This window comes from Chelon labrosus, assembly GCF_963514085.1.
Source record: "Chelon labrosus genome assembly, chromosome: 10".
Classification (NCBI taxonomy): domain Eukaryota; kingdom Metazoa; phylum Chordata; class Actinopteri; order Mugiliformes; family Mugilidae; genus Chelon; species Chelon labrosus.
In genome coordinates, this window is record NC_140360.1 from 9,373,318 (window position 1) to 9,389,778 (window position 16,461).

A 16,461-nucleotide genomic window follows, 5' to 3' on the forward strand; every position below is an offset into this window, starting at 1 on the left:
TAACGTGTCCTTCATCTTGTTTGACATGAAAGTCTGATATAACAGCGCTGCCACTGATTCTTGTTGGGCACCCTCGGAAAGCAAGAAGACTGAAATCCCCAAAGGACGTCAGATTTTCGGTTTCCTGAAACCTAATGGTGTCAGTGTGTAGTAGTCTGGGTTTTTCCTCACCACACATATTCCATTCGAACGGATGGTTTTCTCTTGTGGTGTTTTGGTATCTCACTTTGAGAGTTTATGTGTCAGTTCAGTTCCCTGACATTAAAGGACATGGACTTTCCAATTTAAGGAATTTATTAATGAATGTTTTTTTATGAATTCAGCTCATTGTTGTGTATATATATATTATTATTGCCGTTATTTTTTTCATTGTCTGAAACTTGTCATTGATATCTGTATATTTTGTTACAAAGTTCAATGCGTGCATCGTCATACTGAAACTGTTTTGTCCTGCATGGTGTCACCCATGATACACAATATGGTAATGTGGCAATGTAAAAAACCCAAGTCAAAATGTCATCGTACAGCATGTCATGAATAAAATGGTTGGCCACAAGGTGGGAGTATGTACTGAGTGTTTGAACCGCAGCAGCAGCAGCTGGTGTGCAGTTTTTTGAGACCTTTCAAAGAAAACGTAGGCAGGGGGGTGTGTGTGCTTGAAGAGCTTTTATTCTTGACTTGGATTAGACCGAACTCATGAATTGCAAATTCTGCTTCAGGACAAAGAACAGCTGTCCTACTTTGTCCATGTTCTCTGGATAGAAAAATGAAAAATACAATACAGAGCAACACTTATCACGTTTTTAAAATAAATAAATATATATATATATATGTTGTGTGTACGTACATAGTTGTTATATGAAATCATAGCAGAAGCTTTAAATATACATTTACACAATTATGTGCATAGTGCAAGTTCACATGCTGCCAAATAGCTGTGTTTTTTGTTTTGTTTTGCTTTTTCTACTACACGTGAACGCAGCATTTGGTTATATTTGTTTATTATTATTATTATTATTATCAGATTAAGCTGATAATTTATAGATAAATCTGAGTCAGCTTCTATTTGTAAAATGTCTGTGGGAAAAAAATGTCCTTTTAAAAATTTACAGCTTTCACTTTCACACAGGTTTCTCGCTTTCAACCGTTCCTAGAAGCTCGCCCCGCTGGGTCTTAACGTAAAGGAGCTGATTTTATCGCAAACCCTGTACGTGATCATGGGCTACACGCGCTCTCTTGACCCCCCCCCTCCCCCCTCCTGGGGTTTTCTCTGGCGAGCGTTTTGTGGTTTCCATAGGCAACCGGTCCCGTGCTCGTGAGAACAACAGCTTTCTCGTGTCGTGGGCTAACCCGTCCCGCCTTGACAACACATAGGAGAGGAAGAGTGAGGAGGAGTTCACCGAGATATGAACGTTTTCGCGGTCAGTATTTTTTTTTTTTTATTTTATTTTATTTTTTTTTCACTCCGTGACTTTCCTCACATAATTACTCACGTTAAGAAACTCCGCTGCAGCTTATTGCGTTGCCCTGGCAACTCCGAGCAAACCGCTATTGAATTACAAACATGGGGGCCCAGGTTCCTGTGTTGTCGGGACGCTCAGATAAAAAAAAAAAAGAAAAGACAAGAAAAACAACAATAAAACAAACAAATAAAAATAACTCGAGACTGAGGTAATTTTTGTCTTATTTTGTTAGCGATAAAAAGTAAAAAAAAGGGGCAAGTAGGTTAACAATGGCTTTAGAGAAAGCCACCCACTGCTTCACTATATATGCAATAAATCATCATATTCATAACGAGGCGTTTAATATTAGTAATTTTGCCCACAGCTTTTTTGCGTCGTTCACCTTTATGTCCCAGTTGTGAGCTAAATGTTTCCTTTAAGCAAATATTTCTTCATATTTGACTTGTTTTAGACTGTCCTCCTCCTAAAATGTCTCAGTAGACGTCCATATCTTACTGAAACCCCTTTCACACATCACAGTAAGCCTTTACAGATGTAAACAGTGATTAATAATAATAATAATAACAATAATAACACCAATATGCAAATGTTATATTCATTCAGCTGCTTTCATTTTGATTCTGTGCATGCTAGCTCATCACCAAACTGTCACGGCTTCCTGGGACATCGTTAGTCATTAACTATGATAAGAATTGATAAATGAAATATATGAAGTATTTATAGTTCACATATTTCACGAGCAATCAATGTTTTCTCGCTACAGAGAGAGAAACGGAGACAGAGACGGCCTGCTGATCATGACTGCGTTGGTTCGACCTGTGGTGAATGTTTCAGAGCTGTGCGCGGACGGAGACAAGTTCCTTGAAGCTGGAGAGGTGGAGAGGGCCACCTCCCTGTACGTGTCTGCGTTCAGGACCCACGCCACCTCTGCTGTGTCCCACATGAGGAAACTGGAGAAGTCCGGGCTGGTTTGGGTCATCTCCACTCTGGAAAGGTGGCTTGACAGTCACGGGGAGAGCCAGCCTGCAGAGGGTCTTAATAAAGGTCTCGCGGCGGTGTTCCTGTCCACGCTCAACCCCAACAATCTGTCGGCGACCATTTTCAAAATGGAGTCCCTTCTTCAGAGCGGCGGGCAAGGCTGCGAGGAGATTTTCGCACGCTGCACTGCTCTGCTGGATGGGAAACGAAACCCTCATCCAGAAGGTTCGACTCGTGTTTTGCTGGAAATCACCCGAGCCCTGGCGTGTTTGCTCTCAGAGCCGCACAGATGCAAGGGACTGAAACTTTACCTCAAAGCTTACCAGAGTAACAAATCTGAAACTGTCACGCTGGTGAGGAGCCGACAAGCTTGGCACCTACGCAAAATAGTGAAGGCCTTTACAGACAAAATAAAACACAAACATCCCTCACCGACAAAAGAGAATGATGAGCTAGATGTAGAAGGGTCTACAATTATTGAGTTTTTGTTGGCTGTCTCACCAGGTAATAGAGAGGTACAGGAACTTCAAGCAGCATATTTGTTCATGACAGGTAGGTTTGGGGACAGTGCAGAAGTGTACTCCGCTCTCTTGTGTCATGATCCTTGTCAGAAAATGTCAGCGAGCACTACAGACAAATTATTCCAAGACACCCCTGAGAGGACAGCCAGACTCTTAACCAGTCGAGCGGCGGCCTGCTTCTCAGCGGGTGGAAGGACGGCGGAGGAGTGCAGAGATCTGGGAAAAGCATTTGAAGTCCACCCTGCCACTGCACGACTTTACTTCCAGAAGCTGTTCACAGATCACGGTAACGGAGTGGCCGCCCGCAACCATCTCCGTCAGCAGGCAGAGAGGGGCCTGTCTGGTTACAGGGAGAGGGTCCTTGTCCGTGCAGACCTGCGATCCACTGAAGGAGTCGAACTTCTGGACCCCGCCATCACTCAGTTAAGGACTCTGTGCCGTTTAGAGCCTGACGGGGGAGGCAGGGAGTTGCGGGTTCGACTGGCTGACTGTCTCCTCCTCAGAGGGGAGCACAAAGAGGCTCTCTCTATCTGCAGTCAGCTAGCTGCTGCTCAAGGACAGCAGAGCTATCAAAACACAGTCCAGGTTCTCCGTGGATATGCGAGACTCCTCTCTGATGACCACAAGGGGGCATTAGAAGACTTCCAAGCTGTCATTGAACACGACACCCCTCACCCGTCCAGCTGTGTGCGGGCGCTTTGCGGCAGGGGGCTCCTGCGCATGATGGGTGGTTTAAACTATCTCACAGCTCTTGACTATGTGACAGCCAGCAGGTTGCATCCCCAGGAAACGGCACTGACTGTTCGCTGCTTGGTGCCATGGAACTACAGGGGGCTCCTCTTTACTGTCCTGCTGGAGCAGGGACGTGTCATGCTGGAGGGGACCGGAGAACATGAATCCAAGACTGGCTCCGGTGACGACTCTCAACACCCCCAACGGGAGACCCAGCCACAGCCCCCATCAAAGAAAGATAAACACAGATCAGGGTATGACGTTTGTCTCACGGAAGACATTTGTCACATACATGTCACACTGTTGCAGCTTACTGGGACACATGAATAAAACTGAGCCATTGTTACAGTTTAAAATAACACCCCTGCTTTTCTTGTTACGAAAATGTAAAAGGGGTGTCCCCCACCCACCTAGCATTTTAACCCTAACCATAACCCCGCATCTCTACTTAATATTCTTCTAAATAAAACTACATATCTCCATGTGATATCTCTGATTGAACTGACACTTCTGTTTCCTCCCTGGTGCTGGACCTTTGACTGTTTTGTACATTAGGACTCCTGCTGGTGTCCAGTCCCTGGCCGCGTTGCTGATGGAGCTCCAGCCCAGTGCTGATGGGCCTCAGATGCTGGCAGCAGACGCCTTGTACCAACTCGGCCGGGTGGAGGAGGCCTACCGCTTACTGCTCTCCATCAGGCCCACCAATCCTCGTGCTCCTGTCCTGGCCCGTCTCGCTCTCCTGCAGCTGCACAGAGGCTTTTTATATGACACCAATCAGGTACATGGATCTGAGGCATCAGCAAGTTTGAACAAAATGTGTCCCTGCTTATTTGGGAAATCTGAAACTTCATTGTTCATGATTTATTCAGCATGAGGTAAATGTTTTGATCTGGGATTTTACAATTCTATTTGTAGTTTCTGCACATATAGCAGTCGTCAGTGAAGCTGCTACATTGGCATAGACCTGTTTTGCAATGGTTTTGAGTTTTAATGTAGTGTTGCAGTGTAGTAGTTTCAGTAATTTGAGCTAAAATAGTCAGAAGTTCATTAAAAATAGAACAGGGAACTGATTAAAAACAAAACAAACTACATTTTCAGTTGCCTTAGGGTAAAAAAAAAAAAGGCCCCGTGCTCTTCTCATTCACATAAATCGCTCTCTGGATGCAGCTTCAATGGGCGTCTGTTCATTAAATAAGGAACCACAGGGACTAATTTTCACCACTGGTAATGACATTTCCTAATTTATAGATGAGCTGATGCAGCCTTCGTCAAACCTGGTGCCACCACAATTCAATACAGCAAAGCTAATCCTGTCTCACTCCACCAACCACAGCCAAATAAATTAAAATATGCTGAATTTGAAAACATTATTTTGTTAAGAAGTTCTGAAACTCGTTCTTAAAGCATTGCAGCATTGTAGATGTTTTAAAGTCTTAGCCTATATCTCAAATGACGCCCCTTATTTTTGTTTATACTGGAGCAGATTGAGACTTCTGTCCATTTTCCTCCGCAGCTGCTCAAAAAGCTCCTCCTGTGTGGCGACACCAGCTGCTTGCGCCCCCTGTTGGCGGTGGCACAACACAAGGACCGAGCATTGCTGCAGAGACACTGCCACTCGGCCGCAAAACGCATCCTGGACGTCACAAGGGACGGGAGTGCTGTCAGGGAGGCTGTGGCCTATCTCTCCATTGCTATCATGGCCTCTGGTGAGAATCTGAGTGCTATGTTATTGATTTTTGTTTATCTGTCAGCTTCATTAGGGTACACTTGTGAAAAATGCATACTTAGTCTTGTCCCGTACCTGATGAAGGGGCAAGTGAGTGTATCCACTGTACATAAACTTAAAAATGAACAATAAAACTGAGAGATGATAATATTGCATCCACGGTTAAACCAATCAAGTGTTTGTGGGTGTTTTTTTTTTTTTTAAGTTGGCGAGGCAGCTGAGTCCTTACTGGAGAGAGCGAGGTGCTATGCCCTGCTGGGCCAACGAAAGACAGCCATATTTGATTTCAGCGCTATTCTGAAGGAGCATCCAAAACACGTGCAGGCCCTCTGTGGAAGAGGCTTCACATATCTCACGCTGAATCAACAAAAGGTAAACTTGAGTCGAAACGCTGTCAAAGCATTTTAATATCTTATTTAAAATGGGTTTTGACTGCCCTGCTCAGTCTGTATATCAACTTTTGTGCACATTAGGACATTACAAGGGGTTTACAGATGACTGATTAACTGAGTTTAAATGATAGCAGTAAAATCATTTGTGGCCACTTATGAATGAAAAAGTTTTAATAAAATTTGTGAAATAAAACAATAAAATGGCACGAGAAACATATAAACAGTCATCGTCAGTACATAAAAATTAAAAGCTGCTTCACCAAATGTTTTCTTCTGCTACATACTTCAGAAACTGTTGCAGTTCACAGATTAAAATTGCCACCGAAAGCTTAAAAGACAAGTACAAATTTAAAGTAAATGCAGAAACTGACAACTACTACACACACTGCTGCACTTCAAGTGATCTAATGTTTTATTCTGAATAAAAAAATAAATAAAAGCATGGTAGTTTATATATTTATTATTCACTTTAAATCTAAATTCCAAACTCCTTTTTTCCTCCTGCAGGAATGCACTCACGATATCCTTGCAGCACTTCAGATAAACACGGACATAGTCATCAAAGACATTCTGTCACTCAAGGACAAGGCCCAGAAGCTGGTCTGCGACTGGCTGCATCACTTCTGTCGTACAAATCTGTCAGACACTCTGCTCGCCGGTGCTGTTCCCTGCCACGAGGAGCAGCTCAGAGAGGCTTTCATAATTGGTGGAGCTCTGATGAGGACTGACTGCAGAGACCCCAGATGGCATCTTCTCTATGTGGACATACTCTTGGCTAAAGGTGGGAGGATAACTTTGCCAAACTTTGCTGCTGGTTTTCTAACTGGGATCATTGCTGTCACTGGAAATGATCTGGTCAGGAGGTCGTGGTTTAGTCTGTGCGGTGTTTCATAATTAATTAAAATAAACTGCACCTGCCAAGCCTTGTTTACAGAAACCCTGACTCCCTCTGTTATGGTCCATCTGCTGCAGGTGAAGTTAAGGCAGCGGGCGCTCATCTGTGCCAAATATTTGGTCAGGAGCCAAGAGATGCAGTGGCCCAGGCTAGGGTGGGTGTGGTGGAGGCCTGGCAGCAGAACTACCGCAGCGCAGCTCACCGGCTCAGCAAACTGACTGAGAAAGATTCCTCCTGTCTGGACTTCTTGCTGGCCCTGGTCCCATTTAATCAGAGGAAATGCGTGGCTCAGGTAACCCTTTGTGCAGGAATCCCAGATTCAGTACTAAATTACTAAATCTGCAGTTTTTTGTACCACAATCCACAAATTAGTTTTATCTGTATTCACTTCTGTGAGAGGACTAAGAAATGATGTTGCAGAAACAACACTACAATACAACAACAACATATTAGTTATAACTGCCTATTGTAAATGAAGAGTATTTATGTGTTTACATATTGCATAGTAACTGCTTGCCATCTACACTGTAACAGGCAGCAGCACAGGAGGCCAGCAGCGTGTCATCAGCTGGCCAGTGGGATCAGGCGCTCAATCTCCTGACTGTGGCAGTACAAGCTGTGGGCAATCACAGGCTACAGTACCTTCGGCAGCGGGCTGCCTGTCTGGGGCAGCTGGGCTTACACGAGCGGGCCATAGCTGACCTGGACAGAGTCATCCAGAAACACGGTAGACCTGACTCCAGCTGCTCAGACGACCCTCGCGTCTTCGCAGAGGATCTGTGCCGGCGAGGTCGCAGCTTGGTGCTGTGTTCCAGGGAAGCAGCGGCTCTGGAGGACTTCACCCAGGCTCTGGAGCTCCACAGGGACCACACCATTCAATGTGTGGAGGCTGGGCTTGGGAGGCTGCGCCTAGGTGAGTGCTTCCTGCGGGGGGCGCTGCAGCACTACGGGGAGCAGCAGCTGAGTAAAGCTTGGACGTTGATTGAGTGTGGCCTCCTTGTGGACAGTGAAAACACAGAGCTGCGCAGACTGAGGGCAAGGGTCAAACGAGAAGTGGCCAGCCCTTGTAACGTCAACTAGTGTTAATATTTAGAGAATCAAACTGGACTCAGGATTTCCAGCTGAGTTTATAAAGTGTAACCACGTCTGTGCCTTTACCATAACATGTCCCACTGTGGAGGAACCATCTAACTTTTATATGATGTTTCATAGGACGTCTCATCTCATGTCTTCCAGGTTCACTTTACAAGACTAACAATGTTTGTTGGCATTAAATATATTTAATATGAGCGGGGGGGTAGTAGATATTCAACACCACAATCAGATATGTTTCCTAGTTCATACATTTTTGACTCAAACATCAGCAGAAATTGTGAAAAAACAACAATTATTATCATTATCATATGATATACGTTATACTGTATGAACACATTATGCATCATAAAATCTAATAGTATATTTGAATTCAAACCATCACACCTAGATAAGAGATTTCAAAAAGTGTCAAATGTGCAGGTTTGATGCTTTTAAAATGGAGAAAGCATTTCTTTAATCATATTCAGGGTGTCAAACACAAATTTAGTAAGCTTGATTACAATTACAGGAAAACATAAATAATTTACTGGAATTAGTTCATGATAGTGATATTAAAGAATATTAAAACCCAATGTCAGTACATTCTTACTCCTTTTAGCTATTTAGCGTCATATAGCATTCAATTTATGCGCACTAAATGCATGTCTGTATAACGTGTGCTCTCTTGTTACGCAGACACAGTAATGTATTGTGGTTCCATAGTGCCGAAGTAGGATTTCTCCCACTCACTCATGAGGTCAAAGTGTAGTGGACGGTCACAGAAGGTGCAGGAAGCCGTGGCTGGGCTGTTGATCGGGAGACCTACCTCCTGCCACACCTCCACCAGTTTCTCTGTGAATAAGAAAGGACATTTATGAGAAATTTTTTTTATGTGCCTGGTCAGCAAATGCTTCTGAGCGATAATCTCTCCCCATAGAGAACTGTCATTTTACAAAGCAGTATATGGTGACAGCTGGATGTCCAGAGACCCAGAATCGCTTACCAAGCAAAGACACTCCACTGTAGACGAACATAAATCATTTTTACCTACAACCGTCCCCACTTAACTTGATTGGAAGTTTACTCGAACAAATCTGATGCTAAGGAGCCCCACACTCACCCGCAAAGTAGTCCATCATGTCAGGGTTGTGATGGGGGGACGGAGCCAGGCGCAGCAGCTCCTCACCACGAGGCACCGTGGGGTAGTTGATGGCCTGGACGTAGATGTTGTGTCGCTCCAGCAGGATGTCGCACACCTTGCTGTTCAGCTCAGCGTTGCCCACCTACATAGAAAAATGGACCACGACGTGAGGGCGCGATTTTATTCAGCACAGTCAGGTCACGTACCATTTAATATGTATAACCAATGAATTATTTGACGTGTTTGCAAAATATTAATCGAACCGATTAATTAAATTACTAAGCAAAGGATGACTAAAAAAAATAAACTAATCAGTCTTTATAAATGGAATTACAAAATAAATGGTATCTGAAAGAGATTGACATGTTACTCAGTTTAAATGCAAATTTAAATGTTTTCTAAAAACGTGTAAATGTGATGTTCATTCAATTCTAAAACGTCCGCCATTATTCCAGTGGCACACTCAAGGCTCCATCTGATTACAGCTGAGAGAGCACAGACATTTACTGCAGACATTTTGACTCATCGTAATGTCTTGATGTGAAAATATTTCCTTCCATGGGAAATTCCATTAAAGAAATTCTTTTAGAAAATGACGCAAACCTTCCTACAAAGTTTGTTCATTTAAAAAAAAAAAAATCCAATTATTATTTTAATGACTTTAATTTAAATGATGTGTTAGCGTATGACTAACAATTTAACTAATATTGTAATTATCAAACAATAATCAGAGAGCAGTGACGGCAGCAGCGGTGCTCAGTCTTCTTACCCTTATGGGGATGATGTGGCTGGGGCAGTTGACAACAGGCAGGCCTTTATCCATCAGCAGCTGCCTCATGTGTTTGACATTCCTCTGGTGGTTTCTGCGGAGCACCCGCCCCTCGGGGCTCTTAAGGACCCGGACCGACTCCAGGGCCCCGGCGAGGACCATCGGGGGCAGGGCAGTGGTGAAGATGAAGCCGGCCGCGTAGGAGCGCACCGTGTCCACCAGGGCGGCGCTGCTGGCAATGTAGCCTCCCACACACCCAAAGGCTTTACCTGGAACAGCATCATGACGGACTGTATGTGAGCTGAGGAGACTAAAGTGGTCAGTGATGGAAAGTACAATTACACTAGATGAGACGTAATTTGGTTAGGAATGAATGTACAAAATATTTTAGGTAGAAATCCCTCCAGTTATCTACTTGGAAAATACATATGTAGCTTATTATTGATACTTCTGTAGGTCTGAATGAATTAAATGTACTTATGTTGCGGAATAGCTACTTTTTCTAAAGGATTTAAACGAAACACTTTCTAAAAAGATGTTTTGTTATTTGTTCAATATAAGGCAAGGCTCTCACTCAGTACATGTATTTACTATGAAGTCAGCTGAGCCGAGATGAATTTTTGTACACGACCACATCACTTTTTATCTTACACAAGCACCTGATAATGAGATGAAACTCTTGTTTTATTTGGAAGTCAAAAATATAATCAAATTGAGACACGACAGGTGAATAGGATAGACATACTTTAAAGATATCGCTGAGAAACTTGTCCACTTATTTACAATAAGTCTTCTAAAATGGGATGTTTACACATTTCTGTGTTTTTAAGAATATTAAAAATCTTCAGAATATGGGAGAAAATCCCATATTTATAGCCATATTTAAGTGCTATTGACGTTTTTTGGTGTGTAGAATAAGATCAAAAATGAAAATTAAATGACTAAAGTTAAAAATGTATATGAAGGTATATCACAATTAAACTTCAGTTACAATACATAAATACAATCTGACAATTTCAGTTTTATTATGCAAATTATATAATAATTACACTAATTTGCATAACTTCCAATAGACCTAGTGTTGTAAATGAAACACCTATATGTGTATTTTTGATGATTTCTTAAAGAAGACATGTTAAGGAAGCAAAATCCCCCCAAATTTTAAATTAGACCAGTGAATGTCTGGAGTGTCTCTTTGTAAATTATATAATAAACTGGTTTCCATAATACTTAATATTAATGCTGTATTTAGCGTGACGACGTGATATTATTAATTTGTTAATGGAATTTGAGCTCCCAAATTCCCAAATGAACACCGAAAAAACTCTACAGTTGTAATCCAGGATTAGTTTTCCAGGGATTTCAACCTAAAACCGTTCAGTCGTCGTGACGTTACACACAGCCCAGACTGCCTGAGGACGGTTTTATCAGCGCAGCCAGAAAGGGAGTAGAGCTGACACCCAGCTGATAAAACCTCTGCTTTCTCTGATGTGGGCTCAGTCCTCTCCTGCTCTCATTTAACCAACAGGAGAGCGACATCATGCTTGTTGAGAGTCATAGCTGCTATGCTGGCAACATGACAATGTCAGTTAGCACGAGGGAGCCTATTAATCTGAGACCGTTTGAAGCTGTTTGCCATGCCCCTGTCAGTGTTGTGGTGAATGGACTTGTTGGTGGATGACTGATGTGAAAGTTATCACTGTGGGAGTGATACAGACCTTTGACAAGCGCAAAGATGAAATGCTGAACAGTTGTGCACCTCCAAGGAATAAGGGAATGCTCCTCTAATCAAACTCACCTAAGGTCCCGGAAACAATGTCGATCTTGTGCATAACGTTGTCTCTCTCGCCCACTCCAGCTCCATGGGCTCCGTAGAGGCCCACGGCGTGAACTTCGTCGACGAACGTCAGAGCTCCGTAACGATGAGCTACATCACACAGCTCTTCCAGAGGACATATGGCACCTGACAACCCCCAGAGAAGAAGGTGATATAATTAGAACAGTGTATAGGTGAAGAGCGGGGTATTAGAGCGGCAAATGTCATCACAGCGTAAGCTCTAAATATATACTCTGTGTCTTAATGACCTTTTTGTGTTGGTGCCTCAGCCATCCATTCAGTCTACTTAAATCTGTGCTTTATGGAGCGTTCACAGGTGTAATGTCACACAGAAAAAAAAAAAATAGGAGAGGGTGATAAATGACAGGTGCAGACTGAATAAGAAAAAAAATAGAAACACGTTTTATGAGCTATGAATGATGATGTAAATGGCTGCCGCTATTAAAACCACACAGTCCCCAAACAACAATAATTCCACATTAATGAAAACACACATTGACTGATGATCTTATAATTGGATCACGCTCTGCAAATTAAGTCAAAGATTTATATCCCTTGACTCTCAATGTAATAAAAATAATACAAGTTTTCTCTTTATATTAAATAAATTGGTTAATTAACCTCCGCTGATTAGGTATGTACTGCATATTGATTATTTGACTTGCCTTAAAGGCACGTCCAGAGAAATATGAATCATATGCTTTGAAGAATTAATTGTTATAAAATGACAGTTTTAATTATCATATCCTACAGAGAAAAAAAAAACAGTGAGATCAAAACTATAAACCAACACAGATAGAAATATGTGGTGAGTAAACAAAGCTAAAAATAAGCTTCATATTTTATATATTCCTCAGAGCAGCCACTGTGTGACGCGGTGACAGCTTTGCACACGCTGCAGTATCTTAACCAGCTTCAAAAGGTTTTCAGTTGACGGATTTCTTGCTTTCTTAACGTCTTTGAGATCATGTTGTACTGTATCAAGGCAACGTGATCTATTCAGCTACTGCAGTCGACAGTTTTATGGATAGAACTACCCAACTAAGCAAAGAGAAATTACTCATTACTTTAAGACGTAAAGCAGAGTCGGAAATCCCAACCAAAAGCTGTGAGGAAACTGGCTCCAGTAAAGTGCCACCGTGGGAAAGGAAGACAATGGGTTCCCCTCCAGGAAAAGTTCATTAGATTTACAGTAACACCCTTAAAAAATCAACAACTAAGAACGATTTAGATTGAAGGCCCCCATCATTATTTCCCCATAGTTCAAATAGCCGAGAAACCTCAACATTATCAAAGAGACCAATAGACCTTCATGTCAAATTTCTGCAAAGAAAACACAACTGAGGGAGACCAAGAGGAGGACAAAAAATTGGACAAAGTATTAAGAGACTTATTACTTGATAATACTTAATACACCTTCAGACTCAAGATGCAGAGAAAGAGTGCCAAATCACACGACCTGACGTCTATCTTCATCTGAACTAAACACAACTGATTTGGTAAGAAAGTAAGGAATCTAAAACAGACTTCCTACATATCTGTCACTTCATAAACCTTGCTCTACATTAAACCCTTGAACACAAAGGACACAAAGAAGTAATGCCTTGGTACTCACCGTCCATTGAGTGCACCGTCTCAAATGCCACTATTTTCGGCGTCTTGGGGTCTGAGCGTTGGAGCAGTTCCTCCAGGTGGCGACTGTCATTGTGGCGGAAGATGAAGCGTTTGACTCCGCTATTCCTGATGCCCTGAATCATGGACGCGTGGTTCCCGGCGTCGGAGTAGAATTCGCACCCTGTATGTCACAGTGAACAGCTGAAATGACTTCCATCTTAACAGTCGTGAAATACCATTATGACCCGAGGAGAAACAGTCATGGAGCATCAGTGCAGAAACCTGACTCTGTTAAGGAGGTCAGTGCTTACCTGGCAGCATCTTAGCCAGAGTGAAGAGGGTGGAATCATTTGCCACAAAGCAGGAGGAGAAAACCAGAGCTGCATCTTTCTGGTGCAGCTGGGCCAGTTCCCTCTCCAGAGACACGTGGAAGTTACTGGTGCCTGAGATGTTCCTGGTCCCACCTGCACCTGCACCATGCCTCTCCAGGGCCTCGCTGAGGACGTACAGAAAAACAAAAATATATACACAGACCTTGCATAACATAATGACCACCTTCCTGATATTGTGTAGGTCTCTCTTGTGCCTCCAAAACAGTTGTGACTCAACAGAGAATGGACTTGGGCCTTCTGAGTCCTATGTCTGACAACAGAGTTGTTAGTGGAGGGCCTTTGGGTCCTATGGGTTGAGGGGAAGGGTCTCTGTTGATCATCCCACAGATATTTGATCAGTTTGGGATCTAGTGAATTTGGAGGCCAGGTCAACACCTTCTGCTGTTCTTAATGTTTTTTGAGTTGTTCCTAAAGCATTTTTGTGTGTGTGTCTGTGTCAGGCTGCATCCTACATCAAGGAGTGTCATTGCTATGGGGTGGGGGTACCTGGTCTGGTCTAGGTGGGTGCTTAAATGTGTAAGTAACATCCACACGGTTGCCTGGTCCAAGAGTTTCCCAGCAGAACATTGTATTGTCACAAGATGGTCAATGTTATTTACTTCTCCTGTCAGTAGTTTTAATGTTGTGGCTGGTCGGTGGCTTTTGTCTGTTCCATTTGAAAACTCTTAATTATTTTACGGCGACTTATTTTTTACCTGATGGCACTGATGACCCGTGGGTGCCTGCTCATTCCCAGATAGTCGTTGCTGCACCAGACGGACACCTGGGAGCCCTCCCGCCCAGAAATGGAGTAATCCTCGGCAAAGGGGAACTCCTTGGTGCTCCTGTTCACCGTCTTGAAGACTCTGTAAGTGTGGTCCTTCTTTTTGTCGGCAATCTTCTCAGTGAAGAAGCGATCATAGTCATAGCTGGGACCAACTGCAGGAAAGGGAAGTTTTGACTCAGAACTTTTGATCTTAGTCACAGCATGTGTTTTATAAAATGGTATATTACATTACTAGTACTGGCTTTCATCATACCCATGTTGTCTTTAAGGAGGTGGGTGACCGTGTTGGTCTGAGATGATGTTGGGAACACTGACTCCTTTAAACCTTTCAACAGAGAAGTCATCAAACCTGTGAGAGATATACATTAACTGTTAAAGTACATATTCTGCTACTCTGGTGTTGTGTGTGTGTGTGTTAACCACAGCCGGTTAATTCCTCCCACCATCTTGAACGTCTTCCTGGACTTCAGGGCTGGCTCGGACCATCCCGATCTGCGAGGTGACAAAAGGGCATTTCTTCGATGCGGTCACGGCCACCTGAGTGGCGGTTTGAGCAAACAGCCTCCTCTGTTCCACCAAGAAACGCTGGGGACTCTTGGGCTTGCTGGGCGAGACGCTCTGCTTGGCCTCCAGAGAACCCGGGCTGATCACAGTGATCTGTCGGGCGATGATGGGGCACTGATCCGCCAGAGACAGGAGGGAGGCTCCGGTTCTCCTTAAAGCTGGCTTTGGAACGGCCTTCAGGAAGGGGCAGTGATGAAGGAAGGCCGCCATGGTACTACAGCTGTTTCTACTCTGGGTTAAGACATGGAAATCATTTTAATTCTACAAAACCAAAGATTTATTTGCATTCAAACTATGTAAAAGACTGTTTGATGCTCTTTGTTGCCACCACAGAAGAACTAAAACAGTAAACGGCGTATGGTTGGATGGGCAGAATGTAGGCTGTAGACCAGAGAGGTATGACGCAATATAAAAGTATGCAGTGTTTCAGTTTAGCACCAGAGAGCATTAGGTGCCTCCTCCTGGGCGCGGCACGTCGCTGCTTCTTATCTACACTCTGCAGGCGCTCGAGAGCTGCCCTGACAGCTGAGGCTGATTACCAAATAATCCCAGATGCAACACATCAACTCTTTTGATTAATAACTATCATATCCACGCGCTTAAAAATTTTCCACCCTCAGAGGAAAAAAATTAAGTGAACATGGGATGCAGTGTTGTGCTACTTCACAATTCACTAAATTATGACATTATGGTTTCCAAACAGAGCGCAGATGTATATTTTCCCTCGCTATCTCCTGTGGTCAGCAGATAAAGAAGTTCTCGGGATGTGTGGCCTTTTCTTGTGGTTAGATGTCATCTTTGTGTGGGTCCATGAAGAGCCATTTAAACACCACCAAGTAGATTCATAAGTGTTTACGTTACCGTTGATTACATGTACTACATTTAATTTATGGTGATGAAACACACACACAAAAAAACAACACACATCCATAAGCTCTAATGGGTAAATTAAGTCAAGTCTTTCCTCTCTATGACTCAACAAAACAAACAAACATCTGGATAAATAACTAGGTGAATAAAACCACTAGGACTAAATGTCAGAATAGTACAAGAACCAATATAATATCTAAACCAATGCGTCAATAATGAAACAAGGAAGTGAAGCTCACCTGTTGTCCTGCACTGAGGACGAACTTCAAAACAGCGAATGGGCAGAACGTCAGAGAGTGTCAACACTTACTGGCCACATGCTGAAGAGCATTCTCTAATCAGCTGTGATCCCACCCATCAGAGGTGACATGCGGGCACCATCTTTGGGGGCCACGAAAGGGAGTAGTTTGTGTGGGAGGGGCAAAGATGCTGATAGGGCTCCGTTTCAGTTATGACTCACTGTGCGGTTTGTTTGATACGAGAATTAATCTAGACCACAAGAAACTACATCTGTAGATGCTGGCACTTTTTATTTTAACTTTTCGACATGAATGAGGGAATTTTATTATGAGACATTATTAGAGTAACATGCACCGATCAGGCGTAACATTATGACCACCTTCCTCATATTGTGTAGGCCTCTCTTGTGCCTCCAAAACAGTTGTGACTCATCAGAGAATGGACATGGGCCTTCTGAGGGTGTCCTGTGGTGTCTGGTAACAGAATG

General features: G+C 43.2%; 1 protein-coding gene across 3 annotated transcripts; it reads right to left on the minus strand.

Annotated features, from left to right (window-relative positions):
- Nucleotides 1–8,219: 8,219 nt before the first annotated feature.
- LOC311494822 (5-aminolevulinate synthase, erythroid-specific, mitochondrial-like) lies at nucleotides 8,220–16,085 on the minus strand. 3 transcript variants are annotated; one of them, XM_084554060.1, is made up of 10 exons: nucleotides 15,974–16,085; nucleotides 14,744–15,095; nucleotides 14,554–14,625; nucleotides 14,230–14,452; nucleotides 13,454–13,638; nucleotides 13,144–13,323; nucleotides 11,490–11,654; nucleotides 9,692–9,960; nucleotides 8,902–9,064; nucleotides 8,220–8,633 (listed from the first exon to the last, which is right to left on the minus strand). In XM_084554060.1, exons 2-10 carry the CDS (start codon nucleotides 15,072–15,074, stop codon nucleotides 8,470–8,472), a joined length of 1,752 nt encoding a protein of 583 aa, XP_084410186.1. In that variant the 5' UTR covers nucleotides 15,075–15,095; nucleotides 15,974–16,085; the 3' UTR covers nucleotides 8,220–8,469. The 3 variants fall into 3 exon arrangements, with proteins under 3 accessions (XP_084410186.1, XP_084410184.1, XP_084410185.1); XM_084554058.1 differs by having other exon boundaries at nucleotides 14,554–14,649; nucleotides 15,974–16,084; XM_084554059.1 differs by having other exon boundaries at nucleotides 14,554–14,649; nucleotides 14,744–15,090; nucleotides 15,974–16,060.
- Nucleotides 16,086–16,461: the final 376 nt, after the last annotated feature.

Coding starts and splice junctions, on each gene's coding strand:
- LOC311494822 (XM_084554058.1), bottom strand. CDS start 15,074: ATGGCGGCCTTCCTTCATCACTGCCCCTTCCTGAAGGCCGTTCCAAAG. Junction 14,650..14,743: donor CCAGGAAGACGTTCAAGATG/GTGGGAGGAATT, acceptor TATCTCTCACAG/GTTTGATGACTTCTCTGTTG. Junction 13,639..14,229: donor CGGGTCATCAGTGCCATCAG/GTAAAAAATAAG, acceptor GTACGTCCTCAG/CGAGGCCCTGGAGAGGCATG.